The 13,483-nt window shown below is 39.3% G+C and overlaps 1 protein-coding gene across 1 annotated transcript; it reads left to right on the top strand.

The window, feature by feature from the left end:
• The first annotated feature begins 6,362 nt into the window (after nucleotides 1–6,362).
• On the top strand, nucleotides 6,363–7,142 carry LOC137963236 (pentatricopeptide repeat-containing protein At1g08070, chloroplastic-like). The gene has a single exon (XM_068810402.1). It carries the CDS (start codon nucleotides 6,363–6,365, stop codon nucleotides 7,140–7,142), a length of 780 nt encoding a protein of 259 aa, XP_068666503.1.
• Nucleotides 7,143–13,483: the final 6,341 nt, after the last annotated feature.

Below are 13,483 nucleotides of genomic sequence, written 5' to 3'. Positions count from 1 at the left end.
ACTGGTGACGTGAAAAATGCCTTCCTCAATGGAGACTTAGAAGAAGAAGTCTACATGGAGCTACCACCTGGAGTTAAAAGTGGTTCTTTGTGTAAAGGTGAAGTTTGTAAATTGAAGAAGTCATTATATGGGCTTAAACAGTCACCTAGAGCATGGTTTGGGAGATTCTCGGCTACAATGAAGGAGTTTGGCTATAAGCAAAGTAACTCAGATCATACTTTGTTTATCAAACATAAAGAAGGAAAAGTAACAGATTTAATTGTATATGTTGATGATATGGTCGTGACAGAAGATGACCAATGTGAAATGCAAGGTTTACAGGAGTATTTAGCGACTAAATTTAAAATGAAGGATCTCGGACAACTTAAATATTTTTTGGGAATTGAAGTTGCAAGATCGAAACATGGAGTCTTCCTTTCACAGCGAAAATATGTGTTGGATCTTCTAGTTGAAACCGGAATGCTTGATTGTAAACCGATAGAGACACCCATGGAAATGAATCATAAGCTCGGAATTCTCTCAGATCAAACCCCAACAGACAAAGGGTGTTATCAGTAATTAGTTGGAAGATTAATCTACCTATCACACACAAGGCCCGATGTAGCATATGCAGTGAGCGTTGTGAGTCAGTTTATGCATGCACCAAGTGAAGAACATATGGAAGCCGTCTATCGGATCTTGAGATATTTAAAGAGTGCTCCAGGAAAAGGGCTGTTATTCTCAAAAAATGATATGTCTACTATTGAAGGATACACAGATTTTGATTGGGCAGGTGATCAGACAACCAGAAGATCCACGTCGGGTTACTTTACTTTTGTGGAAGGGAATCTTGTCACTTGAAAAAGTAAAAAACAGAAGGTAGTATCAAGATCAAGTGTTGAAGTTGAATTTTGAGGTATGGCTCATGGTGTATGCGAGTTGTTATGGATACAGAATATACTGAGGGACTTAGGGATTGAATACGACAAACCTATGAATCTTCACAGTGATAACAAGGCAGCCATCGCAATTGCACAAAATCCAATTCAACATGATTGCACTAAACATGTTGAAGTTGATCATCATTTCATCAAAGAGAACCTCGATGGAAAGATTATACAATTCCCCTTAATTCAATCTGAAAGTCAGATGACTGATATGCTCACGAAGGCAGTATCAGGGAAAATATTTCATGGTATAATTGACAAGTTGGGCTTGACTGATATCTATGCACCAACTTGAGGGGGAGTGTTGAACTGTATAGCTGTATAGCGTGATCGGAGGAAACTGTATAGCGTGATTGTTTCCTCCGATCCCATGATTGTATTCTTGATTTTATCCCTTGATTTTAGGATCTAAATTGATCCTAAAATCGACTTGTAATGTATTATAAATACCCTCCTAGACGGAGAAGAATAGATCATCGAAAAATCATTTTTTGAAGGTTATGTTTAACAGTGGCCCATCTTATAATACTATTAGCTATGTGGGTTTTCCTTGGTTATGTGGGTTGGAACCCATCTTCCAACACTATTCATTTAGCAAAGAACCATGTTTGTCATGCCAGAACAAAGTACATACAGGTGCGTTACCACTTAATTAGTTCGGCTCTTGAGGATGAAGTATTAGCACTTGAGAAGATTCAAGAGAGTCAGAATCCGTTTGATATGTTGACAAAGACTGTTACGATTGAGAAACAGAAATTGTGTGCAACATCAATTGGACTTCTCTTTGAGGATTGAGAAAGTGTTGCTAATTAAGAGGAGATATTGATGATGGATTAGTCTCCAAATGGGAGATATTTAGTTGTGGAGCCTAATTATCGCCTTACACCAGGTCCACGATATATTTACTAGTATTTCAATAAGGTTAGTTTGGAGATTTCACACTTGTATTACGGTTGCCCTAGTTTTCTCTTTATATTTGGGGGCGTCATTGTTAGGGTAATCATCGAGGTGGATCATCAGTTGGGGCCAAGAGAGGTTCGAGAAAAACACGAGTGTGTGAAATTTTTCTTGTAAACTATTTCAACTTTATAGTGGATTATTACAGCGGCGGAAGACAGACCATTGTCTCATCTTGAGGCGAACCTGTATAAATCTTGTGTTATGCATGCTAATTGTTTTTCCTGCAATTATTATTGCTCTTGTTAGTATTGAATTAAGGTATCTAATTCATAACAATCCAAGCCTCCAACTTTAAAGCATGATTGAGAATGATTTTGGAGCTCGATGTAATATGATGGAAGGAAAATTTTCTTTGAAAGATGAAGTTTATAATTTTCAGATTCTTTTATGTCAAAAGTCGATTTTGGATGAAATTTCAAGTAAAGATTGTTCTAAATACATTAGGTTTACAAATAAATGCTCAATGAATTCTCTAAGGCACCTTTGGTAGAGTATTTATAACTTTCCCAAGCCAACCTACCCATTATATGCTGCATGCAAATGTTGACAAGTCAATGATTGATCAATGAAAAGGTTTGATCGATCAATTGTGTGTACAACTATATTTGTATTATACCTTTGGTTAATTGACTTATCAGATTGAGCAATGCATTTATAGCCTTTTAGAAAACTTAAGTTGAACAATGAATCAAACCTGATTGATGTTGTGGACTCAATAGTAGGCCGAGTCATTCAGAGGCATTGTGTTTGAGTCATTGAGTTATTTCAATTTACTATTCAATTTAAGTGTCGTAGGGGCATATCTATAATTTCGTTCTCTTGAACCATTGTAATCATGAACCCTACTTAGAGCTGAAGGGAAAAGGAAAGGACAAGTCTTGATTTACCTAAACTAGGGATTGGAGTTCTCCTCAACGAACCCAAAGGTTCAGGTTCCCTTCAAAAAATATGATATATCTCCTTCTCTTCTTGTTTTAAATTGTACGACTCAACACTGGATCCTTTCCCACAACGCCGTGTTACAAGATCCATGAATAGGGCCCATAACAACTTGGTATTAGAACAAGGTAACATGGATGATTCATCCAGTAGTGACGAGCTGAGAACCATTGTCAGAGAGATGCAGGCAGACAATGAGGTGTGCATCAGAGAGATGCATGTAGAGATGAACGCACAGAATGATATGTGAATGGCAGCATGGGAAACCAGACTCGGACAACAGATGGAACAAATCACAAGTAGGGTTTCAAAGATAGTGGCTGGAATAAATTGGCCCCCTGATCGAACACACAGAGAATCAGAAAATGAGGTGCGAATCAGAGAGATGCACATAGAGAATGATCTGTGAATGGCAGCATGAGAGACCAGATTTAGCCAGCAGTTGGAACAAATCATAAGCATGGTGTCTGAGAGATTGGCCGAAATCGAGACGCATTTTGATAAGGATTCAGAGAAGAAGGTCACCGTTCTGGAAGAAGACGGTGCAGCCTCTGTCTCGATGAATAAATTCGCCCATCCCGAAGTTGTTCAACCTCAATTCTTCAAGCCTGGAAATCTAGAGCCGAAGTTTAGAGGCTGGAAATTCGAAGTTGTGGAGCTTGGAAATCCAAAATTGGTGTTTTCTTGTGCAAAGAGTTGTTTTGTTCCTGATGAGGAGTGTTGAATTTATGGAAAAGAGAAAAACTATATTGACTTATTGTAATCAGTGTACATGAACCTCTATTTATAATAGAGGAAGATAGTAGAGTCCAATTACAATAAAACTACCTTTGTCCCAATTATACCCAAACTCTAACACTTAAAGATAAGTCCTAGCATAATTAAATGACTCAATATAGATAAAAAAAAACATATATCAAACTAGAACTCTTCTAGGATGTGACCATGAGATAAAGATGCCTTTATGAGTCCTTCTTGATCTTCCAACTGATGTGACAAGGATGCCAACTCATGGTAATCATTGTGGGTCCTACTTCTTATATGCTTGGGCCATCTTGTGGGCCTTCCTTGTTTGTGTGGCCCATCTTATAATATTCTTAGATATGTGGGCCTTCCTTGGTCGTGTGGGCTTGGGCATAGCTTCCAACACTCCCCCTCAAGTTGGGGGTGAGAGAACAACATGAACTCCTAGCTTGCTACAAATGATATATAGAATTGTTTTTTGTATAATGTGGCAGATCTTCGAACACTCCCCCTCACACTGGTGCTCTCGTTCATGAGACCCAGCTGGCATAAGAAAAGTGAGAGTAAAATCACTTCAAGTCGTATGACATTGCTCTTTAATCAAGTCAATTAACTCCTATCTTCTATAGGTAGTGCCACTCCTATCTTCTATAGGTAGTGGGTCTATATGCTGGATGTTCAGCACACTCCTATCTTCTATAGGTAGTGGGTTTATACGCTGTTCAGAAGTGTAACAAAAAAAAACTCCTCCATCATCGTGTCCCTCTATAGGACAACGACTCTCAAGTAGTAGGAGTAATAAATGCCAATTCATGGCGGTATAACATAGAGTTAGTAATAAACTCTTCCATCACGGTGAAATAACATAGATGTCCTTACGAGTAGTGGATGTAGTAATAAGATCCTCCGTCATGGTGATGTAACATATATTGAGGTCACCTCTTCTTCAATAATAATGTCTCATCCAAAGAGACATAATAGCAGCTGGTGTATATAACACAACCATCTTCCAGCTCATATAACATGAACCAAAATAATAAACCTTGTAAAATGACCCATAAAATAATCATAATCCGATATAAATATTTTTTTCTTTGATGCAGAAGTTTCATCTTTTGTGCACCCCCTTTCTTAAATATTTTGGTCACATAAACTTATCCACAACATATGGAATAAAATACCTTTTTCCTGTACTTCTTCTACTTCTCCCCCTCAAGCTGGGAGGTAATGGCAGTGATCCTAGCTTGAACCAAATATCATAAATATAGCCATAAGCCCATATAACAGAGATATATAGATAAGCCCTCAAACCAGGGAGAAGTGAGATATTTTTATGACATATCAACTCAAAAAGTGATGCAAAACAGTGGGCATAAATTCGGATTTTCCAATACAACAGAATACCAGTATGACCTTTGATTCTTCCAATGCTAAGACATCTTTAAATATAGATCATATTGACATGAAATTTTCTCCTTATGAACCTAGACTTAAATACCTTTCATCCAAGTATAACTTCTCTTCATAAAATATAGTTATCAGAAGATAAATAATCTAATATATTTCGGTCTTTGTTATCTAGCCGAACTAAGCATTGTTTCTCTTTTTTTTTCCAGCATGACCATTGACTCTTCTAAGATCAATATCTTCTTATATAAAACTCATACCGAGAATTTGATATTTGCTACTTCCAATATCAATTTCTTTTTGTAGATAACTCAGATAAAAAATTGGTTTAATAGGTAAAAGAATATACTTACAGATATTTTTTTTGATATATATTTCTCCATATAAAGTTTAGTTCTTGATAGCATAAAATACCTCGGATTCGAAAGCTTTCTGCTACTGCTTGAACCTTTTATTGCAATCTGACATTCGCTCATTCAAATATCAATATCTCCTTGTAGATAACTTCGATTGGAAACATTCATTTTTCCTTGGAAAGTAGACTCAAATATATTTCTGTCAATATATAATTTAAAATATTAAAATTTTTGTATAGAGGTGAAAACACAAAGAAATCTACGGGTGTAGGGACTAAAAAAAATAACTACGAACCTAGACATAGGGTTTAGGGTTTAAAGAAAAGGATCTCATTATCTTTGTGGGTTGACGAAGTCAACTCACAGAACCTACTCTGATACCATGTTGAATTTATGGAAAAGAGAAAAACTTTATTGACTTATTGTAATCGGTGTACATGAACCTCTATTTATAATAGAGGAAGGTAGTAGAGTCCAATAACAATAAAACTACCTTTGTCCCAATTACACCCAAACTCTAACACTTAAAGATAAGTCCTAGCATAATTAAATGACTCAATATAGATAAAAGACAAACATAAATCAAACTAGAACTCTTCTAGGACGTGACCATAAGATAAAGATGCATTTATGAGTCCTTCTTGATCTTCCAACTGATGTGATAAGGATGCCAGCTCATGGTAATCATTGTGGGTCCTACTTCTTATGTGTTTGGGCCCATCTTGTGGGCCTTCCTTGGTTGTGTGGCCCATCTTATAATACTCTTAGATATGTGGGCCTTCCTTGCTCATGTGGGCTTGGGCATATATTCCAACAAGGAGAAATGCCACGAGCAGGCAGTTAAGAACGGCATTACTGAAGTGATAAGGTGATGAACGCATTGCTCCATATATATGCAACTTGCTTGGTCTATGGTGCTAATCTTATAATTGATGAAATAACTAAAAAAGAGGTGGTGTCATGGAATTATATAATTAGAAGTTATGTTAAAAAGGGAAATTTGGTATTTGCCCGAAAACTCTTCGATGAAATGCCTAAGAAAAATGTCGTGCCCTGGAATGTGATGATTATTGGATATTTAAAAGGTAGACACCCAGGCCATGGGTTGAAGCTATTTAGGGAGATGGAGAAGTTGGATGTTCCAAGGATAGCTACTACAATGGTTAGTGTCATTTCTTCTTGTGCCCAATTGGGTTGCATTGAGTTAGGAAATTGTGTTCGTTCTTTGATTATGAATCAAGGTTTACAATCAAATCTTCGTCGGAAAAATGCTTTAATGCATATTCACTCAAAGTGCAGAGTTGTGGAGACTGCTCGTTCCCTATTTGATAGTATCTCTCTTAGAGATCAAATATCATGGAATGTTATGATTTGTCGGTATACTCATACGAACCATCATAAAGCAGCATTGGCTCTCTTTAGGCAACTGCAACTATTCGATGTAGAACCGAATGAGGTAACCTTTCTGAATGTTCTTCTAGCAATGGCATACTTGGGTGCTCTTGATCTTTGCAAATGGATACATATTTATGTTGAAAAAAGCATTTGCGAGTCTAACAGTTGCAGAGATACCACAAGTGTTGCCCTTAGCACCAATTTTATACAGAGGAATTTCCTGAGAGAATATGATTCCGAGAAGAAACAGGGTTCCATGATAGAAATCAGGAAAATTAATATGGTCTATGTGTATGATGAATTGGTCGAGAGCATTGCACAAATTTCTAATGGTGATGCTGCCATAGAGAGAGTGATTGGGTTAAGTGCTACATTGAATTCTGTTTTCCATAGTGATGCACGTTCAGGATTTTAGGAGCACTTGCAACTTCTAGAGTTGTTTAATCTTGGCGTTTTTAGTGCTGCCTACCATATGTTCGAATTTATATAAGATATGATTAATGTTAAAAAAATTTGTATAGATAATTACATGTATATAGGTTAATTAGAAAGGGATTAGTTGGGCTGGGATGTATTGTTTTTAGCCCATGGGCTGTATTGTAATTGACCTAACCCTAAGTTTAAATAGAAAATAATGAGAGGGAAGCAGCACTTCCTTTTTCTCTTGTGCTACATAGGCCACAGTAGCAGAGGCATCAACATGGGCCCGATGTTCCATGCCAGCCTGAGAAGCAATGTACTGCTCCTCCCTAAGAAGTTCACTCAAATAGGCATCCAGAGACGGCATAGGATGACGATTCATCAAATGAGAACAGGCAATCCCAAACTCAGAACGGAGCTTCATCAAGAATTGATCTCTCTTGTTGGTCTCATGCACGGCTTGAACAGCAGAGAGAGCAGAAACTGGAATGTTCTCATAAACAATGTCGGCATAGATAGCCCAAAGATTTCAAAAACCCAAAAAGTATTCTTCAATGGAAAGGCATCCTTGTGCGAAGTTATCCATCTCAGACTCTACTTGAAAAGGTCGAGTCATGCTATTTTGATAATAAACCTTGTGGAGGTAATTCCACATATCTGCTGCACTTTTATAGGGCCTCAGATTAAGAACTAGGTGAGGCTCAGCAGAACCAATTATCCAGGTTAGGACCCTAGCATCCATGGTAGTCCATTTTGACAAAGCTTCGGCCTCTCGAGGTGCTGGATCATACCCATCTATATGACCCCATAATTCTTTTCCCATGAAAAATAAACGGAACTGACTAGGCACTGTAGTTTTTACCTGTGAAATGAAAAGATGAAAATTCTAACTTGTTCGTTGACATCATGATGAGAGACAGCAAGCTGATAGCAAGAGTTGCTGAAATGCAAGCCCCACAAACATGTTTTCCGAAGGCAACAAAAATGTTGAAACCCTTGCTGAAAATTCCAGAACTACCACCACTAAAGTGACCAGACCCAAGGTCGCCGAGCTGCTGAATAGTAGAGTAACAGAGCATGTTCAGCCCAGAATAGCGGAGCCACGCCAAGAAAAAAAATTTCGAACAGAACCTTGACTTCTCGAACAAAAACCCTGAGCTCCAAGCTCACTTTCAACACAGAGCAGCTGAACTACCACACCCAAGGAAAAATTCAAACAGAACCTTGAGCTCCAAGCTTACATTCAACACAGAGCAACTAAACCACCACGCCCAGAAAAAATTTCGAGAGCAACTCCAAGCTTTGATACCATGCCAAAGATTTCTAGGTGAATAAAGGTTGATGAGAACGGCCAACGGAGTTGCTGGAGAGAGCAGCAACGGCCACCACTGAAGGTTGATGGAACAGCCAAGAACAAGAGCTCCAAGCTCTGAGTTTCACGGACAGAAACACCACCAAAGGAGGCTGATGGCACAACCAAGAAAAAGAGCTCCAAGCTCTGAGTTCCGTGGACAGAAACACCACCACAAGAGGCTGACGGAACAGCCAAGGACAAGAGCTCCAAGCTCTAAGTTCTGTGGATAGAAACACCACCACAAGAGGCTGATGGAACAGCCAAGGACAAGAGCTCCAAGCTCTCAGTTTACCATGAACAGGAAGACACGAGGGAGGCTGGAAAAACATGAAGAGAGAAAAATGGAAGAGTTGCTTCCCCCTCATTCTTTTCTATTTAAACTTAGGGTTATGTCAATTACAATACAGCCCATGGGCTAAATACAATACAACCCAGCCCAACTAATCCCTTTCTAATTAATCTATATACATGTAATTATCTATACAACAAATGTTAACATAAATCCTATCATATATAAATTCCAACGTATGGTAACACTGCCTACAAACTAGTGTTGAACATACAATCAATTTGTTACGCACGCAATAATATTATTAAATTAATTATTTTTCTTTAATTTACTTTATTTTATTTCAATTAAAGAATTAATAGGCCACAGGGGTATTTTTGTAATATTTTATCTACAGGGGTATTTTTTTAATATTTTATCTTAAACCTTGTAAGGGTGAACCCTATTTAAAGGGTAAGAGTAATGAGAAAAAGCAAGTATTGATTTAGAGTAAACAAGGGTTTTGATTTCTCCTCAACGAGCTCAGGGGTGTGTGTTCTCCTCAAGGAACCTAGGATTTTCAAGCTTCCTTTTAGCTTGATTTTCATCTTTCTCTTCTTCCTCTCTACGAATTGTCATGTTAGATCTAGGATCATAACAATTGGTATCAGAGTAGGAACACAATGAGCGATTCATCGTCTCAAGGAAAATATATTGTCGTGCTCGTTCTATTGGAAAAAATACGTGTAGGACTTATAGTATGGGAAGAAGCCTTGCGTGATGGAATGCGTAAAACTTCCATTAACATTTTTGCAATTGAGAGGCATCTCGTTGCCGCAGAAAAGGTCAGATGACTTAAACTCGTTCGAGACGCTATCTCGGACGGGCAGAATGGTCAAGGGCCAAAAAATTAGACAATTTCCGCGCAGGGAAATCCAGAGCTGAAGTCTAGTAGTAGGGACCATGCAAATCCTAAATTAGAGTCTAATACATCAAATCCGAAAATTGAACTCAAAAATTCTAAAATGAGACAGCGGGACCCAAATTTTTCAAAATCAGAAGGGTATTTAACAACAACCTTTCTCACGGGAAGTCATACATCTTCCACAGGCAACGTAAACAAACCCGAGAGACCTCTGTCTCAAAAAATCTCAAGCGGAGAAGCTCCAAAGGGCTGCTGTTCGCCGTAAGAAAAAGCCCATCGGGCAACGTACCACAATGCATTTTCGTCGGGGTCCGTCTTTTCGGCAACCACCATGGCGAGGAGAAAATGGGAGAAAGAGCGACGAGAGAAAGGAGAACCATAGTGGAAGACGAAATTTTTGGGTAAGTTTTTGAAACGCCCTCGATTTCGATGTCAAAACGATTCTTTCATGGGGGTGATGGGGCCAAAAAGGGCTGAGCTGCAGCAATGCTGCTCAAATTTTTGGCCTAGTGGTTTTCTGTTATTGCTGCATAAATTTTTGGCCTAGTGGTTTTCTGTTCTGTGAAGCAGAGAAACAGTCCATTTTTTACGGAATTCGGGTTGTAGTGTCTTAATTGAGAGATGGGAATTTTTTGGGAATTTCGGGAATGCTAAAAAAATTTAATGGGGTGATTTGTTTTTCTATTGATGCGAACAGTACCTGTGTGTTTGTTCTTGGTCAAATTGAAAACAGTGTGCTTCAATTTTTGGGTTCCATATTTGCTGGTCGGGCACTGTTCGTAGTAGTTTTTCACTTTGGTGGGAGTTTTGAATATGAGAAGGTAGACAACGTGGGAAAAATTGGAGATAAATTTTTTTTGCATGTGCTGGGAATGGTCTTGTGGATGAACGATTTTTCTGTGGCTGGGTTGAATAGTAGGACGAATTGTCCACTGGCTGCTGCTATTATAGTGCAGAAATAGGCTCCTGTAGATAGACGGGTTGGAGCTAATCCAGAGGAGATATGATGGGGGGGGTGATTTTTATTACTGTTGATGGTAATTTGTCATATGCGTTTATGGTTGGACTACTGGTGGCTTCAACTATATTTGCCTTATTGGCAAAGACCCACAATCTATTTAGGCTTATTGGGGTTGGATTATCAGTCTGGACTTTAGTTGTAGCTGTGTGGTTGTTCATTGGACTTTTGGTCCATTGCAATATGCTGCATGCTGGTTGGCTTTGGAGACGCTTCATTTATAGGTCTTGCGGCTCCATTTATTAAGACATTGCACATGAAACTCAGAAAATAGCTGGGCTTGAAATATTCTTCATGTGTATACCAATGGGGGTTGCATTGGGTTATGTTTATGAAGGATTGGTTGGAGGTCATCTTACTGGGCGATATGCATTTTGGGGAGAGGCAATTCTGATGCTTCCATTTTTTATTCTTGGCTTTGCAATTAAGCCTTTGCAGTTGAAAGGTTTTGCTTCATCTGGGTCAAAAATAGTGCTGGAACCAGTGGAGAGTGGTGTTACAGAAGTTCAAGATGTTGATACACCTAAGGATACAACTGATGGTGTTGTGGAACATTTGCACTTATCAAGATGGACAGCTTGTGCAAACGCTCATGGGTTCTTCAACATTTTTTTTTTGTGCTGCTGGTGTAGCACTGCAGCAACCAGTGCTGACAATAGCGGCACTGCTGAAACCAGTGCTGCCAGCCAGCCAAGCAAACAATGCTGCTGTGGCAGTCCAGAATACATTGCTGCTGTCACAGTGCAGAACACAGTGCTGCTAGACAACCAAGGACACAGTGCTGCTGTGGCAGTGCAAAAAAGTTTGCTGCTAGACAGCCAGAAACCACTGCTGAAAACAGTGATTTTTATGCTTAGCAGTTTGGTTTTTTCTGGAAATGGTGGAGAATATACTATGGAGAATGATTTTTATGATTATTGAAGGAAAAAATATTAAATTCTGGGCGCCTGGACAGCGTATAAGTGTTTCAGTTTTGGATACTATTCCAGGTGAAAACAAAAAGGAGTCTAGGGGTGGGGACACTTTTCTGGTGAGCTTCAATACAAGATTGTTGAAAACAGCACACAGCTGGCAGATAGTGATATTAGGGAGTCTTCTGTGGTCATCCCACAAACTGTATTTGCAGAAGTTAATTACAATGCTTGCAATGAATCAATTGCTGTAACTTCTCACACTACTGAAGTGCCCGGTGCACCTTCCATCAATGGCATTGACAGAATTGAGGTGTCAGAGCAACATGAATCATTGATCCAAGTAGAAGGACCTTCAAATGTCAAGCCTGCTGCATTGGACACTCAACTGGAATTCTCTTCTGTACCATCTGCTGTCATAATACATAATCTGGGTGCTGGCCACTGTGAGGCACTTGGACTGGCTCCAACGAATGCAAACTGTGACTGCAGGGTGCCTATTCTCAGTACAGCAGGGTATGCACATAACAGGCCACCTGAAGCAGCACATGAGTTCTTCACCAAAATTTTTTGTGTTACTGTTGTGGCACTGCAGAAACCAGTGCTGACAACAGTGGCACTGCTGAAAACGATGATGCCAAACAGCCAAGAAAACAGAGCTGTTGTGACAGTGCAGAAACTAGTGCACAAAACAGTACTACACCACATTTTTCAACATGATATACCAGTTCTGCTATTGGGTGGTGCTGCTGATGTTGCAGTGAAGACAATTCTCCATCATCACATCATGAGCAGCCATAATTCAGAGGCTCTCAGCCTCAAGGCCAGCAAGAAACTAGATTAGGAACCCCTAACAGTGGGAGTATTGTTATGATCCTGGGGTTAAGTACTTGGCTTTCTGCTACTTACCAGGCCGGTCTTTTGGGTAGTATTGGCTAGGTACTTAACATCAGAACATGCAACCTGAGATAAAAGTTTTTGAGGTAGCTGAGCAGAACTTCTCAACTTCAGCGGCTTATTCATTGTCATCAACAAAGGGAGCTACTGGTCATCGACTTGGGCAAGCTGGGGCAGTTGAAGCAGGGGCAGTTGAAGCAATCCTTATTGTCCTTTTGACAGCAATAGCAATGACATACATGGCAAGGAATGCTAACTTCCGCGTTGCTACTACAACAATTCACCAGAGCGCACTACTTGCTCTTTGTGAGTCCTTTTAGCAGATTTACCACAACGTTGCTGCTACCAACACAGGCCTACACCATATTGGTCTGCGGCTGTAGCAAAGACTTCAACAACAGAAGTATGTTGTTGTTTGTGCGAACTTCATCAGGTATGGAAGCTTTGGGCACGATTTTATTAAGTTAAGCCTCATGCATGTGAATGAATCCATTGTAATGGATAGTATGCGATCCATAGATGAAGCTGTTGGTTTTGCAGCACATGGGTTATGCACAACTTCACTATAATTGTTTGGTACAATGGAACCTCATGACGTTGGACTAGATGAGGTCACTTACCTACGTCTGCTCAGTGCTTTCGTTCATGGTACTTTAGTCAAGAATGTTGGGCAATTTTTTAACATGGACTGGGTCCAAAGACTAAGGTTACCGGGTGTTGGAAGATGGGCTCAAGCCCACAAGCTCATGGCTAGAAGCCCACATGTCAAAGGAGTGGCAAAGTGGTTATTTATGGTATGTTCCATAAGGATGGCATGAAGATGTAAATACATTGTCTTAGTATGTCTTTTAATCTATTGAATTGTAACCCTAAGGGCTTTGTAACACTATAAATAAGAGCATTGGCTAAGAGGTAAGGCATTCAAGCCTTTTCCTCTCTTTAGAAAAACATCCAGCCACCCTC

The sequence above is a fragment of the Aristolochia californica genome, unplaced genomic scaffold (genome assembly GCF_029961685.1).
Source record: "Aristolochia californica isolate CCGP_79_NKW_82.1479 unplaced genomic scaffold, dmAriCali1.0.hap1 SCAF_4, whole genome shotgun sequence".
Taxonomy (NCBI): domain Eukaryota; kingdom Viridiplantae; phylum Streptophyta; class Magnoliopsida; order Piperales; family Aristolochiaceae; genus Aristolochia; species Aristolochia californica.
The sequence above is the reverse complement of the archived record's forward strand: the minus strand, read 5'-3'. Positions and strand labels throughout refer to the sequence as shown.

Bases quoted from the DNA above. Each gene is read 5' to 3' on its own strand.
- LOC137963236 (XM_068810402.1), top strand. From the start codon at position 6,363: ATGCCTAAGAAAAATGTCGTGCCCTGGAATGTGATGATTATTGGATAT.